The sequence below is a fragment of the Oncorhynchus kisutch genome, linkage group LG8 (genome assembly GCF_002021735.2).
Source record: "Oncorhynchus kisutch isolate 150728-3 linkage group LG8, Okis_V2, whole genome shotgun sequence".
Lineage (NCBI taxonomy): Eukaryota > Metazoa > Chordata > Actinopteri > Salmoniformes > Salmonidae > Oncorhynchus > Oncorhynchus kisutch.
Genome location: NC_034181.2, coordinates 26865358 through 26878674, shown reverse-complemented (window position 1 = coordinate 26878674; position 13317 = coordinate 26865358). Strand labels below are relative to the sequence as shown.

The following is a 13317-nucleotide window of genomic DNA, read 5'->3' as shown; positions in this document are numbered from 1 at the left end:
CGCAAAAAAGTCGAAACTGTCATGTGTTTGTGACGTATTCATTACGCTTCTTCTTTGGTTTTTATGACGGTCCACAAACAAATATTATAGGTGCATGCTGCCACCTACAGTGTTGGCTGTATATCAGCCTACAATTCTCTAGATGAAGTATGAATTAATTACACTTTGTAAAAAAAAAAATCCCTACAAACTAACCCTGTACCCATTAAAACCTAAACACTATTCCAGTACTTTGGCACTATCTGATCAAAGACTACAGTACGAAGATAGGCAGAAACTTCCCGCTTTGAAGAAAACAAAGTACCATCGACACGGCCAGCTACCAAGGACTGTGGGGTCTCCTCCTCCGTGGCCAACGTGAGTAAGACATTTAAACGTGTTAACCCTCGCAAGGCATGCGCAGACCAGCTGGCTGGTGTGTTTACGGACATATTCAATCTCGCTATCCCAGTCTGTTGTCCCCACGTGCATCAAGAAACCAAAATTGTTCCTGTACCCAAGAATGCAAACTGAACTAAATTATTGTCGCCACGTAGCACTCACCTTTGTCATCATGAAGTGCTTTGAGAGACTAGTCAAGGATCATATCACCTCCACCTTACCTGTCACCCTAGACCCACTTAAATTTGTTTACCGTCCCAAAAGGTCCACAGACAATCCAATCGCCATCACACTGCCCTATCCCATCTGGACAAAATGAATACCTATGTAAGAATGCTGTTCATTGACTACAGCTCAGCATTCAACACCATAGTACCCTCCAAGCTCATCATTAAGCTCGAGGCCTTAGGTCTGAACTCTGCCCTCTGCAATTGAGTCCCGGACTTCCTGACGGGCCGCCCCCAAGTGGTGAAGGTAGGAAACAACACCTCCACTTCGCTGATCCTCAACACTGGGGCCCCACAAGGGTATGTGCTCAGCCCCTCCTGTACTCCCTGTTCGCCCATGACTGCGTGGCCATGCACGCCTCCAACTCAATCATCAAGTTTGCAGAGGACACAACAGTGGTAGGCTTGATTACCAACAACGACGAGACAGCCTACAGGAAGGAGGTGAGGGCTCTGGGAGTCTGGTGTCAAGAAAATAACCTTTCACTCAACGTCAACAAAACAAATGAGATGATCGTGGACTTCAGGAAACAGCAGAGGGAGCACCCCCCTATCCACATCGACGGGACAGTAGTGGGGAGGGTATTACGTTTTAAGTTCCTCGGAGTACACATCACGGACAAACTGAATTGGTCCACCCACACAGACAGCGTCGTGAAGAAGGCGCAGCAGCGCCTCTTCAACCTCTGATCCAAGGTTTTACCAGCCCTGGTTGCGCAATCGATATGCTGATACAATTTAGGGAGTCTTGTTTTCAGATTAGCCTTGTTAAAATCCCCAGCTACAATGAATGCAGCCTCAGGAGATGTGGTTTCTAGTTTGCAAAGAGTCAAATAAAGTGTGTTCAGGGCAATCGATGTGTCTGCTTGGGGAGGAATATATACGGCTGTGATTATAATCGAAGAGAATTCCCTTGGTAGATAATGCAGTCAACATTTGATTGTGAGGAATTCTAAATCAGGTGAACAGAAGGACTTGAGTTCCTGTATGTTGTTGTGATCACACCAGGTCTCGTTAATCATAAGGCATACCCCCCCCCCCCTCTTCTTACCAGAAAGATGGTTGTTTCTGTCGGCGCGATGGTGAAGAAACCAGCTGGCTGCACCGATTCCGTTAGCGTCTCTCGAGTGAGCCATGTTTCCGAAGCAAAGAACGTTACAGTCCCTGAAATGGTTGATACTAAATGGTTTAGCTTCATATGGAGGAATTAACCTCATTATTTAAGAAAAGCGGTAATATGTAGCACCCAAGGTGAGGGAGGGTTGAATGCTCTGGATTTTAAAACCTCTAATATAATATTTAAGATTAAATGGATACAAAACTATTTAAGAAATAAGGATTGCATCTGGAGTATCATCCCTAATTTAATATTCCAACAAATTGGTAGTCTTGAATTCTTACTCAAACGCAACTTTGATATGGGTAAAATCCCTATTAAGCTTGCAAACTTTCACAAACAAGTACTTCTAACTTGGAACTTCATGTACAAACACAATTTTCCCCTCATAGGTATACAATCTGGAATAATGAAGACATAAAATACAAAGTCTTTGTTTTTCCAGAACTGGTTTGACAACATTATTTGGGTTAAACAATTATTGAATAATGATGGACAACTATATGATTATCCAGAATTTATTAGAACACACAATGTTACATTCACTCCTGAGGAGTATCAAATTGTTGTTAGAGCTGTCCCTAAAAGGTGCTCTTCTTCTTTTAGGAGATTATAACAATACTCCAAGTGCAACTGTTGAGGGTTTTGTAGCCTCAATACAACTAGAAGGAATGAACATTTTAAACTATAAATGTAATAACATGTATATAAGGAAACTATGTCCATATGTTACTATTCCCTCTGCTAAAATGTACTGGAATGCAGCCCTGGGACAAGTGAACTGGAACAAAGTTTCATTGTTATCTGGTAAATATTGTATATCTAATAAGGTGAAAGAAGTATCATACAAACTCATTCATAGAATCTACCCTGTAAAGACCTTTATTATTATCTTTGTCCATAAAATGAAGTGGGCAGAGAACAAACCCCTTTCCTCATTATTTAAGATAATATTTCAATTCTATTTTGAAATGATCAGTAAATGTAATATCAAAAAAAGCAATAACCAATTGAAAATTAATCTTGATATGTAATACCCTGTTAGGTTTATGTACTCTTGTTTGTATATTTCTGTTTTTTTGTATTTGTTGTGTTCATAATAAAATACATTTAAAAAAAAAATCAAATTGTAGCTAAAGTTGTCCAGTGCTAGCTAACTATAGTACTGTTGACTAACACCATTCCGTACAAAATTGCGCAACCGAAGCATTCAAACGAGGTTGCAGTGAAAATTAATGGAACTAACTGTGTTGCCATCAAAATCCTGAGGTGTGAACTACGTTTCTATTCAAGCGTTGATTTATTTACATGGTAATGGCCGGATAGTATTGTAGAGAAATTGAAAAACGGACTCTGATGTTTTACGTTCAATTGTGACGTGCCATGACGTAAAGTATAATGCAACTCATTCTGTGTCGTACAGCTTCTCTCGCAGATTAGAAACAAAAGGGACAGGGTAAAGGGGGATTTTTGTATTTATTTTTTATTAATATCAAATCAATACATAAAGCACATGATGGAACACAAGCATACATAGATTACAAACAATAGAGGGGATACCTAGTCAATTGTACAACTGAATGCGTCATCACTGCAAGCCATCATGATTCTCAAAAGCCGCTGTTTACTTCTGAAGATAATTTAAGCGACGCCCTAAAAACCGGGTTCAACTTCGACACACACCTTCGAATAGGTATGTACTGACACGTAAATAAAACTCTTTATAAAGAGTTTAAATAATATTTTAGAGGTGATAAATTGGACAGATCGGGGGAAAAGGCGGTATCCCACACGGGTAATCTCCCCCATTCCCTATCATGCAGTAGGTTTCGCTTCCCAATCCGCTATTTTTAAAAAGACCCGACAGAGCCTTCAATCATGCAGAGACGGGCAGCATGAAGGTCTCGTCAATGATTTTGCTGGAAAGGGGAGAAATTGTACTTTACAATGGTATTCATATTACAGTTGACCTGGAACTATTACGTTTTTTGGGTGCTAAAATAAGGTAACTTGTATGTTACAGCGCGATGTACAGAAGTGAGTTAGCTAACAAGAAGTTGCTTCATCTTCACTGGCTGCTATATATTTGATCCTTATGCCATACTGCTACGAATAGCTTTTGTCCCCATATGTATGCTTTGTTTCCATGTCCCTTTCCTTGTATTGGGTCTTTTCTGTGCCATTCGCAGGTAGTGGACCACTATGAGAACCCAATAAATGTGGGTTCCTTAGACAAGAACGCCAAGAATGTGGGGACTGGCTTGGTGGGTGCACCTGCAGGGACGTTATGAAACTCCAGGTATGTCAGTTCAAAATCTTGCTTATGCCTTTCCCTTTGTGCTGTTATCTGTGCCCAATAATGTTTGTACCATGTGTTGTGTTGCTGCCTTGCTATGTTGTGTCTTGGGTCTCGTATGTGTTCTTGTGTTTTGTCCTATATTTTTAATTTTTAATCCATGTCCCAGCAGGAGGCCTTTTGGTAGGCCGTCATTGTAAGTAAGAATTTGTTCTTAACATATTTGCCAAATTAAATAAATGTGCAGTGGATTGTTTTGTAATCCTTTTGGTATTATTTGTTTTTCCTTGTCTGGGGTTTGATACTAAGTTCATAAGTATTGGTCTTTTCAGTCATGTGCAACTGTTAAATATCTGCTTGTCTGCAGATCCAAGTGGATGAAAAGGGAAAGATAGTGGATGCTAGTGTAACAGTATAACTTTAGACCGTCCCCTCGCCCCTACCCGGGCTCGAACCAGGGACCCTCTGCACACAGACAAGTCACCCACGAAGCATCGTTACCCATCGCTCCACAAAAGCCGCGGCCCATGCAGAGCAAGGGGAACCACTACTTCTAGGTCTCAAAACAAGTGACGTCACCGATTGAAACGCTATTAGCGCACACCACCGCTAACTAGCTAGCCATTTCACATCGGTTACACTCACCCCCCTTTTGACCTCCTCCTTTTCCACAGCAACCAGTGATCCGGGTCAACAGCATCAATGTAACAGTATAACTTTAACCCGTCCCCTCGCCCCGACCCGGGCGCGAACCAGGGACCCTCTGCACACACAGACAAGTCACCCACGAAGCATCGTTACCCATCGCTCCACAAAAGCCGCGGGGAACCACTACTTCAAGGTCTCAAAGCGAGTGACGTCACCAATTGAAACGCTATTAGCGCGCACCACCTCTAACTAGCTAGCCATTTCACATCGGTTACACTAAATTCAAGACCTTTGGCTGTGGCTCAGCCATTGCTTCCAGTTCTCTAGTAACAGAGTGGGTAAAGTGCAAATCTGTAAGTTGATCAGCCCAAATTTGACACACTACCCTTCTCTGCATCATGCTGGTAGGATTGGGGTTTAGGTTTATTCACCTATATGTTTCCACTTGCAGATTGACGAAGCTCTTAAGATCAAGAACTCTGCCTTCCACCAGTCAAGCTTCATTGCTCTAGTCAGTCAAACAAACCGATACTACAATAGGGACATGGTCTAATACCTACAGTTCCTTGCTTCAGAAAGTATTCATACCCCTCGACTTATTCCACATTTTGTTACAGCCTGAATTCAAAGTGAGAGAACTATTTAATCCATTATCTACACACAATACCCAATGATGAAAGTTTAAACATGTTTGCAAATGTATTAAATTAGATATCTCACATACATACTGTAAAAGTATTCACAACCCTGAGTCAAACATGTTAGAATCAGCGATGGCAGCTGCGAGTCTTTCTGGGTAAGTCTAAGAGCTTTGCACATTTCTTTAAAGAACTTTCAAGTTGGTTGTTGATCATTGCTGGAGAGCCATTTAAGCCAATTTTAAGTAAAAACTACCTATGCCACCTTGGTAAGCAACTCCAGTGTACATTTGGCCTTGTGTTTTTAGGTTGTCCTGCTAAAAGATGCATTTGACTCCCAATGTCTATTGGAAAGGAAACTGAACCATGTTTTCCTCTAGGATTTTGCCTGTGCTTAGCTCTATTCTTTTTGTCCTTGCTGATAAGCATACCCATAACATGATGCAGCCACCGCCATTCTTGAAATTATGAAGTGGTACTCCGTGCTGTTGTATTCAGCACATAGTTAATTTCTTTGCAAACATGATGCATGTTCTGGATTTTTTTTAAATTCTGTACAGGCTTCCTTTTCACGCTGTCATTTAGGTTAGTGTTGTTTCTCCTATCATAGCCTTTCAAGTCTCCATTGGTCTCATGGTGAAATCCCTGAGTGGTTTCCTTCCTCTCTGGTAACAGAGTTAGGAAGGACACCTGTATCTTTGTAGCGACTGGGTGTATTTTAATAACTAAACCATGTTCAAAGTTATATTAAATGTCTGTTTTATTTTGACCCATCTACCAGTAGTTTTTTTTTCTTTAAGGCATTGGAAAAACCTCCCTGGTCTTTGTGGTTGAATCTGTTTGAAATCCACTGCTCAACTGAGGGACCTTACAATTCTGTGTGTGGGGTACAGAGATGAGGTACTCATTCAAAAATCATGTTGCACACAGTGAGTCCATGCAACTTAACATTTTTACTTTACTTGAATACTTGACTCAAGACATTTTAGCTTTTTATTTATTCATAAATGTTTAAAAACAATTCCAATTTGACCGTATGGGCTCTTGTGCGTAGGCCAGTGACAACCTCAATTTAATCCATTTGAAATTCAGGCTGTAACAACGTGTAAAGACTTTGTTTCTGAAGCCACTGTATATCCCAGATGTTGGCGCAAGATTTTATTTCTCCCTCTGTTATTCATCTCCATTTAGTGCTTGCAGAGGATGCTATAAAGGCAGCCTTGGCAGACTACAGGGTCAAACAGAAGGAAACGAGGTGGTAGCTAAACTCAATCAGTCCCGGTTCTTCCCAATCACCTTGCTCTGACATCCTAACCACCTGTGTGATGCAGGCCTCAAAAGGTGAACATGACAGGTCAACATCCATGACCAAGTTCGCCAATGTGTAATTGATGCTTTCAGTTTAAACCGTATCGGAACTGCTGGAGAGTGTTTACTGATAAGTTATGGCAGATGTTTAAGAATTGTTTGTTTGCCGTTAGGAATGACAATTCTCAAATGATAATCCTAAATGTTGAAATGGAATACAACAATCCTATTTTGTATTTACAACTCCCAAGAAAGGCATTTTAAACTTAAAGGACTACATGTACATTACCAAAAATCTCATCAAGTTTTGTTTAGTTGGCTCTAAAGACAGCATCATGTTTCTGGTGGCAAGTTACAACTAGACAATTGAGGTAGTTACATTTCAGTAATTGAACTGATAGTGCCATTGCACAAAAATATAAATACTGATCTTTGTCACTCTGGGGGACACATTGTCCCTACTGTTGATCTCAAATCACAGCAAGTGTGATTCATCCATCTGTGTGTTGCAGTTAACATTTTGATCAGATTATTTTTTAAATACATTTTATTCTCATGATTGCTGAAATGGGGCCACCCTCTGGTTATGCGCAAGGATCCGTTTCAGGATCAGCAGCACTGCTAGCATGAGAAGACCCACCAGCACACACAACACAGCCAACAGGCTTATAACTGCTGATACGCCCTGTTGAGTGAGGGTTCTGGGAGTGGGCGCAGGTAAGCAGCTAGCCTTGTTTGTGGAACTTGTTGCCTCTACAGCACTAGAATTACCAGAAGGGTATTGGCCTGTAGAATTGTCTAAACACCTGGGCTCCTCAATTGGTAAAGAAGTGGTGGAAGGCTCCTTGGGTGAGGCTACAGATGGTGTTGAACTCAGAGACAAGCAGTCCTCATAGCTTAGATCTTGTAAAGTGTAGTGGTCAGAAAGAAGCTGAAACAGAGCAGTATCTTGGCGATGATAAGGTGCTTGAGTGGGGCTCTCTGCATTGTGAAATGTTCCCTTCAATTCTTGCTTTGATGAACCAGAGATACTTCCAAAATCACTGGTTTTGATGGGTGAGTATAGAAAACCAGGCACACGGGTTTTCACTGTGAAGGTACCCAGCTGTCTCTCTGGCTTGGTGGTGAAACTAAGGTGAGAGACTTTCTCATTAGGCTTTAGAATTCGTGGACAGATAGACATGACAGATAGGGTTAGGAGCATGTGATGTGCAAGGTGTGTTGGTTCGGCACACACCAGGTCAGTGGCCATCTTCAGCCTTCCATTCAGTAGCCACCGATACAGGTACAGGATGTCACACTCACACACCCACAGGTTGTTGGCCAGCTCCACAGAATGGAGACTTGGCAGCCCGTCAAAGGCGCTCTCTGGCACTGAGCGCAGGCAGTTGCTGTTGATCTTCAGGACCTGCAAGTTGACCAGTGCATTCAGCGAGGGGAGGTCCAGGGCAGAGATGCAGTTAGCTGATAGGTCTAAGTGGGTGAGGGAGGCTGGCAGGTTCAGAGGCAGGCTGGTTAGTCGGTTCCCTTTCAGTGTCAGAACCTGCAGCCTCCCCAGGCCCAGCAGAGCCCCTGGCTGGATGGCACGGATGCGGTTGTCCTCCAGGTCTAAGCGGGTGAGGTTGCCCAACTGGCGCAGGGCCCCGGTGGTGATGTAGGTGATGCGGTTCTTCTGCAGCTGCAGGGTCTCCAGGCTGGGGGGCAGGCCCCGGGGGAAGTGAGCCAGTTGGTTGTGGCTGAGGCTGAGCTCTTGCAAGCTAGAGAAGGGCCGAAGTAGGTGGTCCACATTACAGAGCTGGTTCCGGGCCACAGAGAGGACAGATGTGTTGAGAGGGACGGAGACTGGCAAGGACCTCAGGCCCAGGGACTCACAGAGGACCAGCAGCCCAGGGTGAGGACAGCAGCAGCCTTCTGGACAGGGGGATGTCACAAGGCAGGCCAGTGGAGACACACAGAGAACCAGTAGGAGACCATAGAGGCACCACAACATGGCTCACTTGGAGGAAGAGGAAGGAGAAAGGACAAGGCAACATTAGACATGGAGATAGGTAGATTGCAGCTTGTGCCTATCTACTAATGACTAACTAATCAGGATAAAAACTACAGCAGCATGCAAGGCATTTAGTATCAGACAACTGTGTGTGTTTCTGATACCGAAGGCAGTTTGAGGCTGATGTCCATTTGGATAGATATAACTATAAGGAAGGGGAGTCACTCAGACTATTCAGAGCTGTTATGCCATATGAAGCTTGGATGTTTTAAAAGATAAGACCGTGCTGATATAGTGAATCCAATGTGTTCAATGACTTAACTGAATAAATAAACATTTTTGAAAAAACAGCCATCATTGTAAATCAAAGTAATTGGCATACATTTTTATACACAACCTGTAACTACTACTGTACCATTCTTCCAAGGCTCTGTTTCATCCGCTCTTCCCAAGAAGCTGACCAGCCAAGACGGCTATGATCCACTGTGTGATTGACTCTCTCCAGAAACCACAGTCTTTGACAATTCCAACCAGCTGCCCATCAAAGTTTAATGAACCCTTAAGGTGCTCTGTTACCGGTTTTGTATCCTCTTCATCTTCCAAATGAATTCAATGTTCCTATTCCTTTAAGGGCAGATGGACAACACTGAAGTCTCAAAATAGAAACACAGCAAGTGTCTCTTTCAGGAGCAGATCTCCCTCTGGTAGCGTCTTCTCTACGGTTATCCTCCAGGTCATATGGCATCCTTTAGCATCCTGTCACTCTGCGAAGTACGATTAAATGAAGCCAAGTCAGTGTTATTGACAGCTGGAGACACTTTGGGTGGTCCTGTCCTGTGGTTGTGTGCCTTCTGTTCTCCAGGTGGACAGAGTTAGAGTGCAGGGGTAGTATTATTCCAGAATTATTTAGCACCTTGTTGACAAAAGAGCAGGGAATCAGATCCTGGTGCGAGGCTCCTTCAGGGCTCACCTTTCAGGCACGACAAGGCTTCACTTGCTTTTGGGCTGTTCTGCCTTCATCTTTGATGTTTGTTCTTTCTTAACATGACTGAATAACTGGCCTTCTGCCATGGGATCAAACTTCGTTTTCACTTTGAAAACAAATTGGTATTTATGATATACATGCCTCCCCTTTCTGTGAAAAAGAGCAATCGGATATTTTATAATTAAATCATGAACAATAAAGATGGCAATCAATACTTTATTTCTGCACCGTTATTTATAGGCATTTTCATATTAAGGCATCAACAGTTTAGGGTCTGTTTTTAATTGTTTCTTGCTAAAAAAAAGCTGCTACATCCTCTCACAATACTTACAATGTTTGCAGGAGGGCAGCAGTTGCATGCCATTTAACCAATAGCTTACATTTTCTTTTCAAGAAATAGGCCAATCTTTACAAAATCAGATAAGCGATTTATCTTCAAGTAACCTGACTTGATATGGGCATGTGGACAAATCAGTGTGTCTTGTTTTCAAATACACTCATGTCCAGTTTCAGAGCAAAGTACTTCATGTAGTTGGATTGACAGCTGTTGAAATATTGATCGCATCTTGTAAGGAAGCAAGGGAACAAGACAAAGGAGCTCTCTCGTCATCTCAAGGCTCTGGTGCCTTTCACTGGCTTTGTGTTTGGGCATGACATTACATAGTGGTGCCAGCCTCCTGTCCCTGACCAGTCAGGTGACACTACAGCCATATTTTCCCTTGTAATGTGTGAGTGGGCAAGGTATTTCAAAGTTTGTCACGGAAATATTTATTATTGTTTATATAATATGAACCTAAAAATACAATTTTCAACGCAGACAAAGTACATGCAGTAGTATGCATGTCACTATAATTGTCGTTAGTCTTTACATTTGAGAACAGGCCTAACAAACCAGACAGCTTTTCTTCAAACATAGGCTACTGAAGTTATTCTTGGGTAGAAATAGATGAAAATGAGGGGCTCCAAAGTAGTATCAAATGTTTTTACCCACCCTGTGGTCCAATTGGCAGCACGAACATTCGGGCATAGTCAAACTCCACATTGCAATTTGTTATAAAGGGAAAATTGTGAAAACAAATATATCAACCATACCTCTTTATTGAAGCTGGACAAAAATAAAATAAGAAAACTACCACAATCTACAGCAGAACTGAGGGTCATGGTAAAACAATCCATAAAGGGATTCAGGAGAATCTTTGGATTTTACTTGACTTTAGAATTAAATAGGTACCAGTATTAATAAAAAGTTAGTATGCACTGATCTTAAACCACACTTGAACCTGCAAATCACAAGTTTTGTTTAAAAAAAAATATATACAAAAAGCTGCTCTACCCATATAGCATTAGCAAATTCTCTAAAATAATAATCCATAAATCACCCAGTGTGTCATGTATGAAAATGCATGTAATTTCAAAATGTCTAATTCCACTCAAAAAATTCCCATCAATTAATTGAGTAGAGTTAGTAGAGAATTATGTTTGGCTTTCTCACTTCACAGATGCCAACTTTCTTTTCTCTTTGTGATCCAAATGTAACAGACAAAATAAAGGAAACACCAACATAAGGCATCTTAATAGGGCCACGAGCCACCAGAACAGCTTCAATGCACCTCGGCATAGATTCTACTTGTGTCTGGAACTCTGTTGGAGGGATGCGACACCATTTATCCACGAGAAATTCCATAATTTGCTGTTTTGTTGATGGTGGTGGAAAACGCCGTCTCAGGCGACGCTCCAGAATCTCCCATAAGTGTAAAACTGGATTGCGATCTTATGACAGACGGAAATAGCACATGGTCTACAACGTTTTCATGCTCATCAAATCATTCAGTGACCACCTGTGGATGGGAGCATGGTCATCCTGGAAGAGACCACTCCCATCAGGATAGAACTGATTCACCATTGGTTGGGTGATCACTCAGAATGGCTGCGTATTTATTGCCGTTGTCATGGAAATGTCCTCTATTTACCAAATCATGAGAGCAAACCACAACACAAGTCAGAGTTAGTTATCAAAGTCCATCTTTAATTATATGAGCTCTATCACAACCCTGTGACTCTCAGATCAATTCAGTGTCTATCAATGAATTCTCTGAGAGCCCCCTCTACATTGCAACTGAGATCCTTTAATAGCAAATATCCACCCCCCCCTAGACGACATGACAAACCACAGGTCTTAGGAACTTACACAAAGAAAATACTTTACTTCAGAGAGGAGTATCCCCTAGCCAGACAGAGTTGGCTATAAATTATCGTTCAGTTTGGTCTCCTAAACAAAGATCTTATTTCGTCCTTCGTACAAAATGGTACCAAGACATTACCCCACCCTATGATATATATCAAATTGTCATTTAGATACAACCAATTCTAAATACAACCAATCCTGGACAAACCCACGGAGAGGAGAGTGAGGCTACAGGTCAACAAAAGAGGGAGCATAGAATGATTCCAGACACTGCCATCCTCCTCTCCCCAATGGGAAAAGTAGGGAGTGACCGGCACACAGACACAGTGGAGCAAAAGATATGTTTACACATGATGACACCTTGATCTCTCCCCTCTCTGCGGCCCAAACAACTTAGTCATGACAGAGAACAGATAACTGCCACCACTATAGTACAACAAAATACATTCTTATGAGAAATAACTCATAAGCATATGATGAATATAAAACATCTTACCTATGTTACCAACCAATTCTGATTATTCCCCAACACCGTTTACCTTGCCCTCTAAGGGGTTGTGTGGACCTAAACCATGCCAGGAAAATGCACCCCACACCATAACAGAGCCTTCATTTACTCAAGTGTTTCCTTTATTTTGGCATTTACCTCTACATCTCTTTAGTAAAGCTAAACTGAGCAGTAGAATTTCCCAACGGTAATAACAACATGCAAACATCCTATAAATACTGTCTTTGTATAATGTCTTCTTTTTTTTACTATCAACAATTGATTAACCAATCTCATTTCACAATGACCCTTTTATACATCAAGAGAAGTATAGGAAGAATAATTTATACAGTACCAGTCAAAAGTTGACACCTACTCATTCCAGGTTAAATTATTTGAAAATCTTTTTTTTACTATTTTTCTACAAAGTAGAATAATAGTTTAGACATCAAAACCATGAAATCGTGAAGTAACCAAAAAAGTTTTAAAATCAGAATATATTTTACATTTGAGATTCTTAAAAGTAGCCACTATTTGCCTTGACAGCTTTGCACACTCTTGGCATTCTCTCAACCAGCTTCATGAGGTAGTCACCTGGAATGCATTTCAATTAAAAGGTGTGCCTTGTTAAAAGTTAATTTGTTGAATTTCTTTCCTCCTTAATGTATTTGAGCCAAGCAGTTGTGTTGTGACAAGGTAGGGGCGGTATACAGAAGAAAAGCCTACTTGGTAAAAGACTAAGTCCATATTATGGCACGAACAGAGAAACGACAGTCCATCATTACTTTAAGACAAAGGTCAGTCAATCCTGGAAAATTTCAAGAACGTGTAAAGTTTCTTTAAGTGCATTTGCAAAAACCAAGCGCTATGATGAAACTGGCTCTTATGAGGACCGCCACAGGAAAGGAAGACCCAGAGTTAACTCTAATCAACTTATCCACTGCCTCAGAGTTACCAGCCTCATAAATTGCAGCACAAATAAATGCTACAGAGTTCAAGTAACAGACATCAACATCAACTGATCAGAGGAGACTGCATGAAATCAGGCCTTCATG

The 13317-nt window shown here is 41.5% G+C and overlaps 2 protein-coding genes across 2 annotated transcripts; one reads left to right on the top strand and one right to left on the bottom strand.

Moving 5' to 3' along the window:
• Positions 1-3432: 3432 nt before the first annotated feature.
• iscua (iron-sulfur cluster assembly enzyme a) lies at positions 3433-6583 on the top strand. Its single transcript, XM_020490106.2, is given in 7 exon segments — positions 3433-4002; positions 4005-4024; positions 4389-4426; positions 4950-5022; positions 5121-5145; positions 5148-5180; positions 6499-6583. Coding segments are annotated over 7 exon segments (408 nt in total). The 5' UTR covers positions 3433-3854; the 3' UTR covers positions 6570-6583.
• Positions 6584-7145: 562 nt separating this feature from the next.
• LOC109895964 (platelet glycoprotein Ib alpha chain-like) lies at positions 7146-8615 on the bottom strand. Its single transcript, XM_020490104.2, has one exon. It carries the CDS (start codon positions 8603-8605, stop codon positions 7169-7171), a length of 1437 nt encoding a protein of 478 aa, XP_020345693.1. The 5' UTR covers positions 8606-8615; the 3' UTR covers positions 7146-7168.
• Between the last annotated feature and the right edge of the window lie 4702 nt (positions 8616-13317).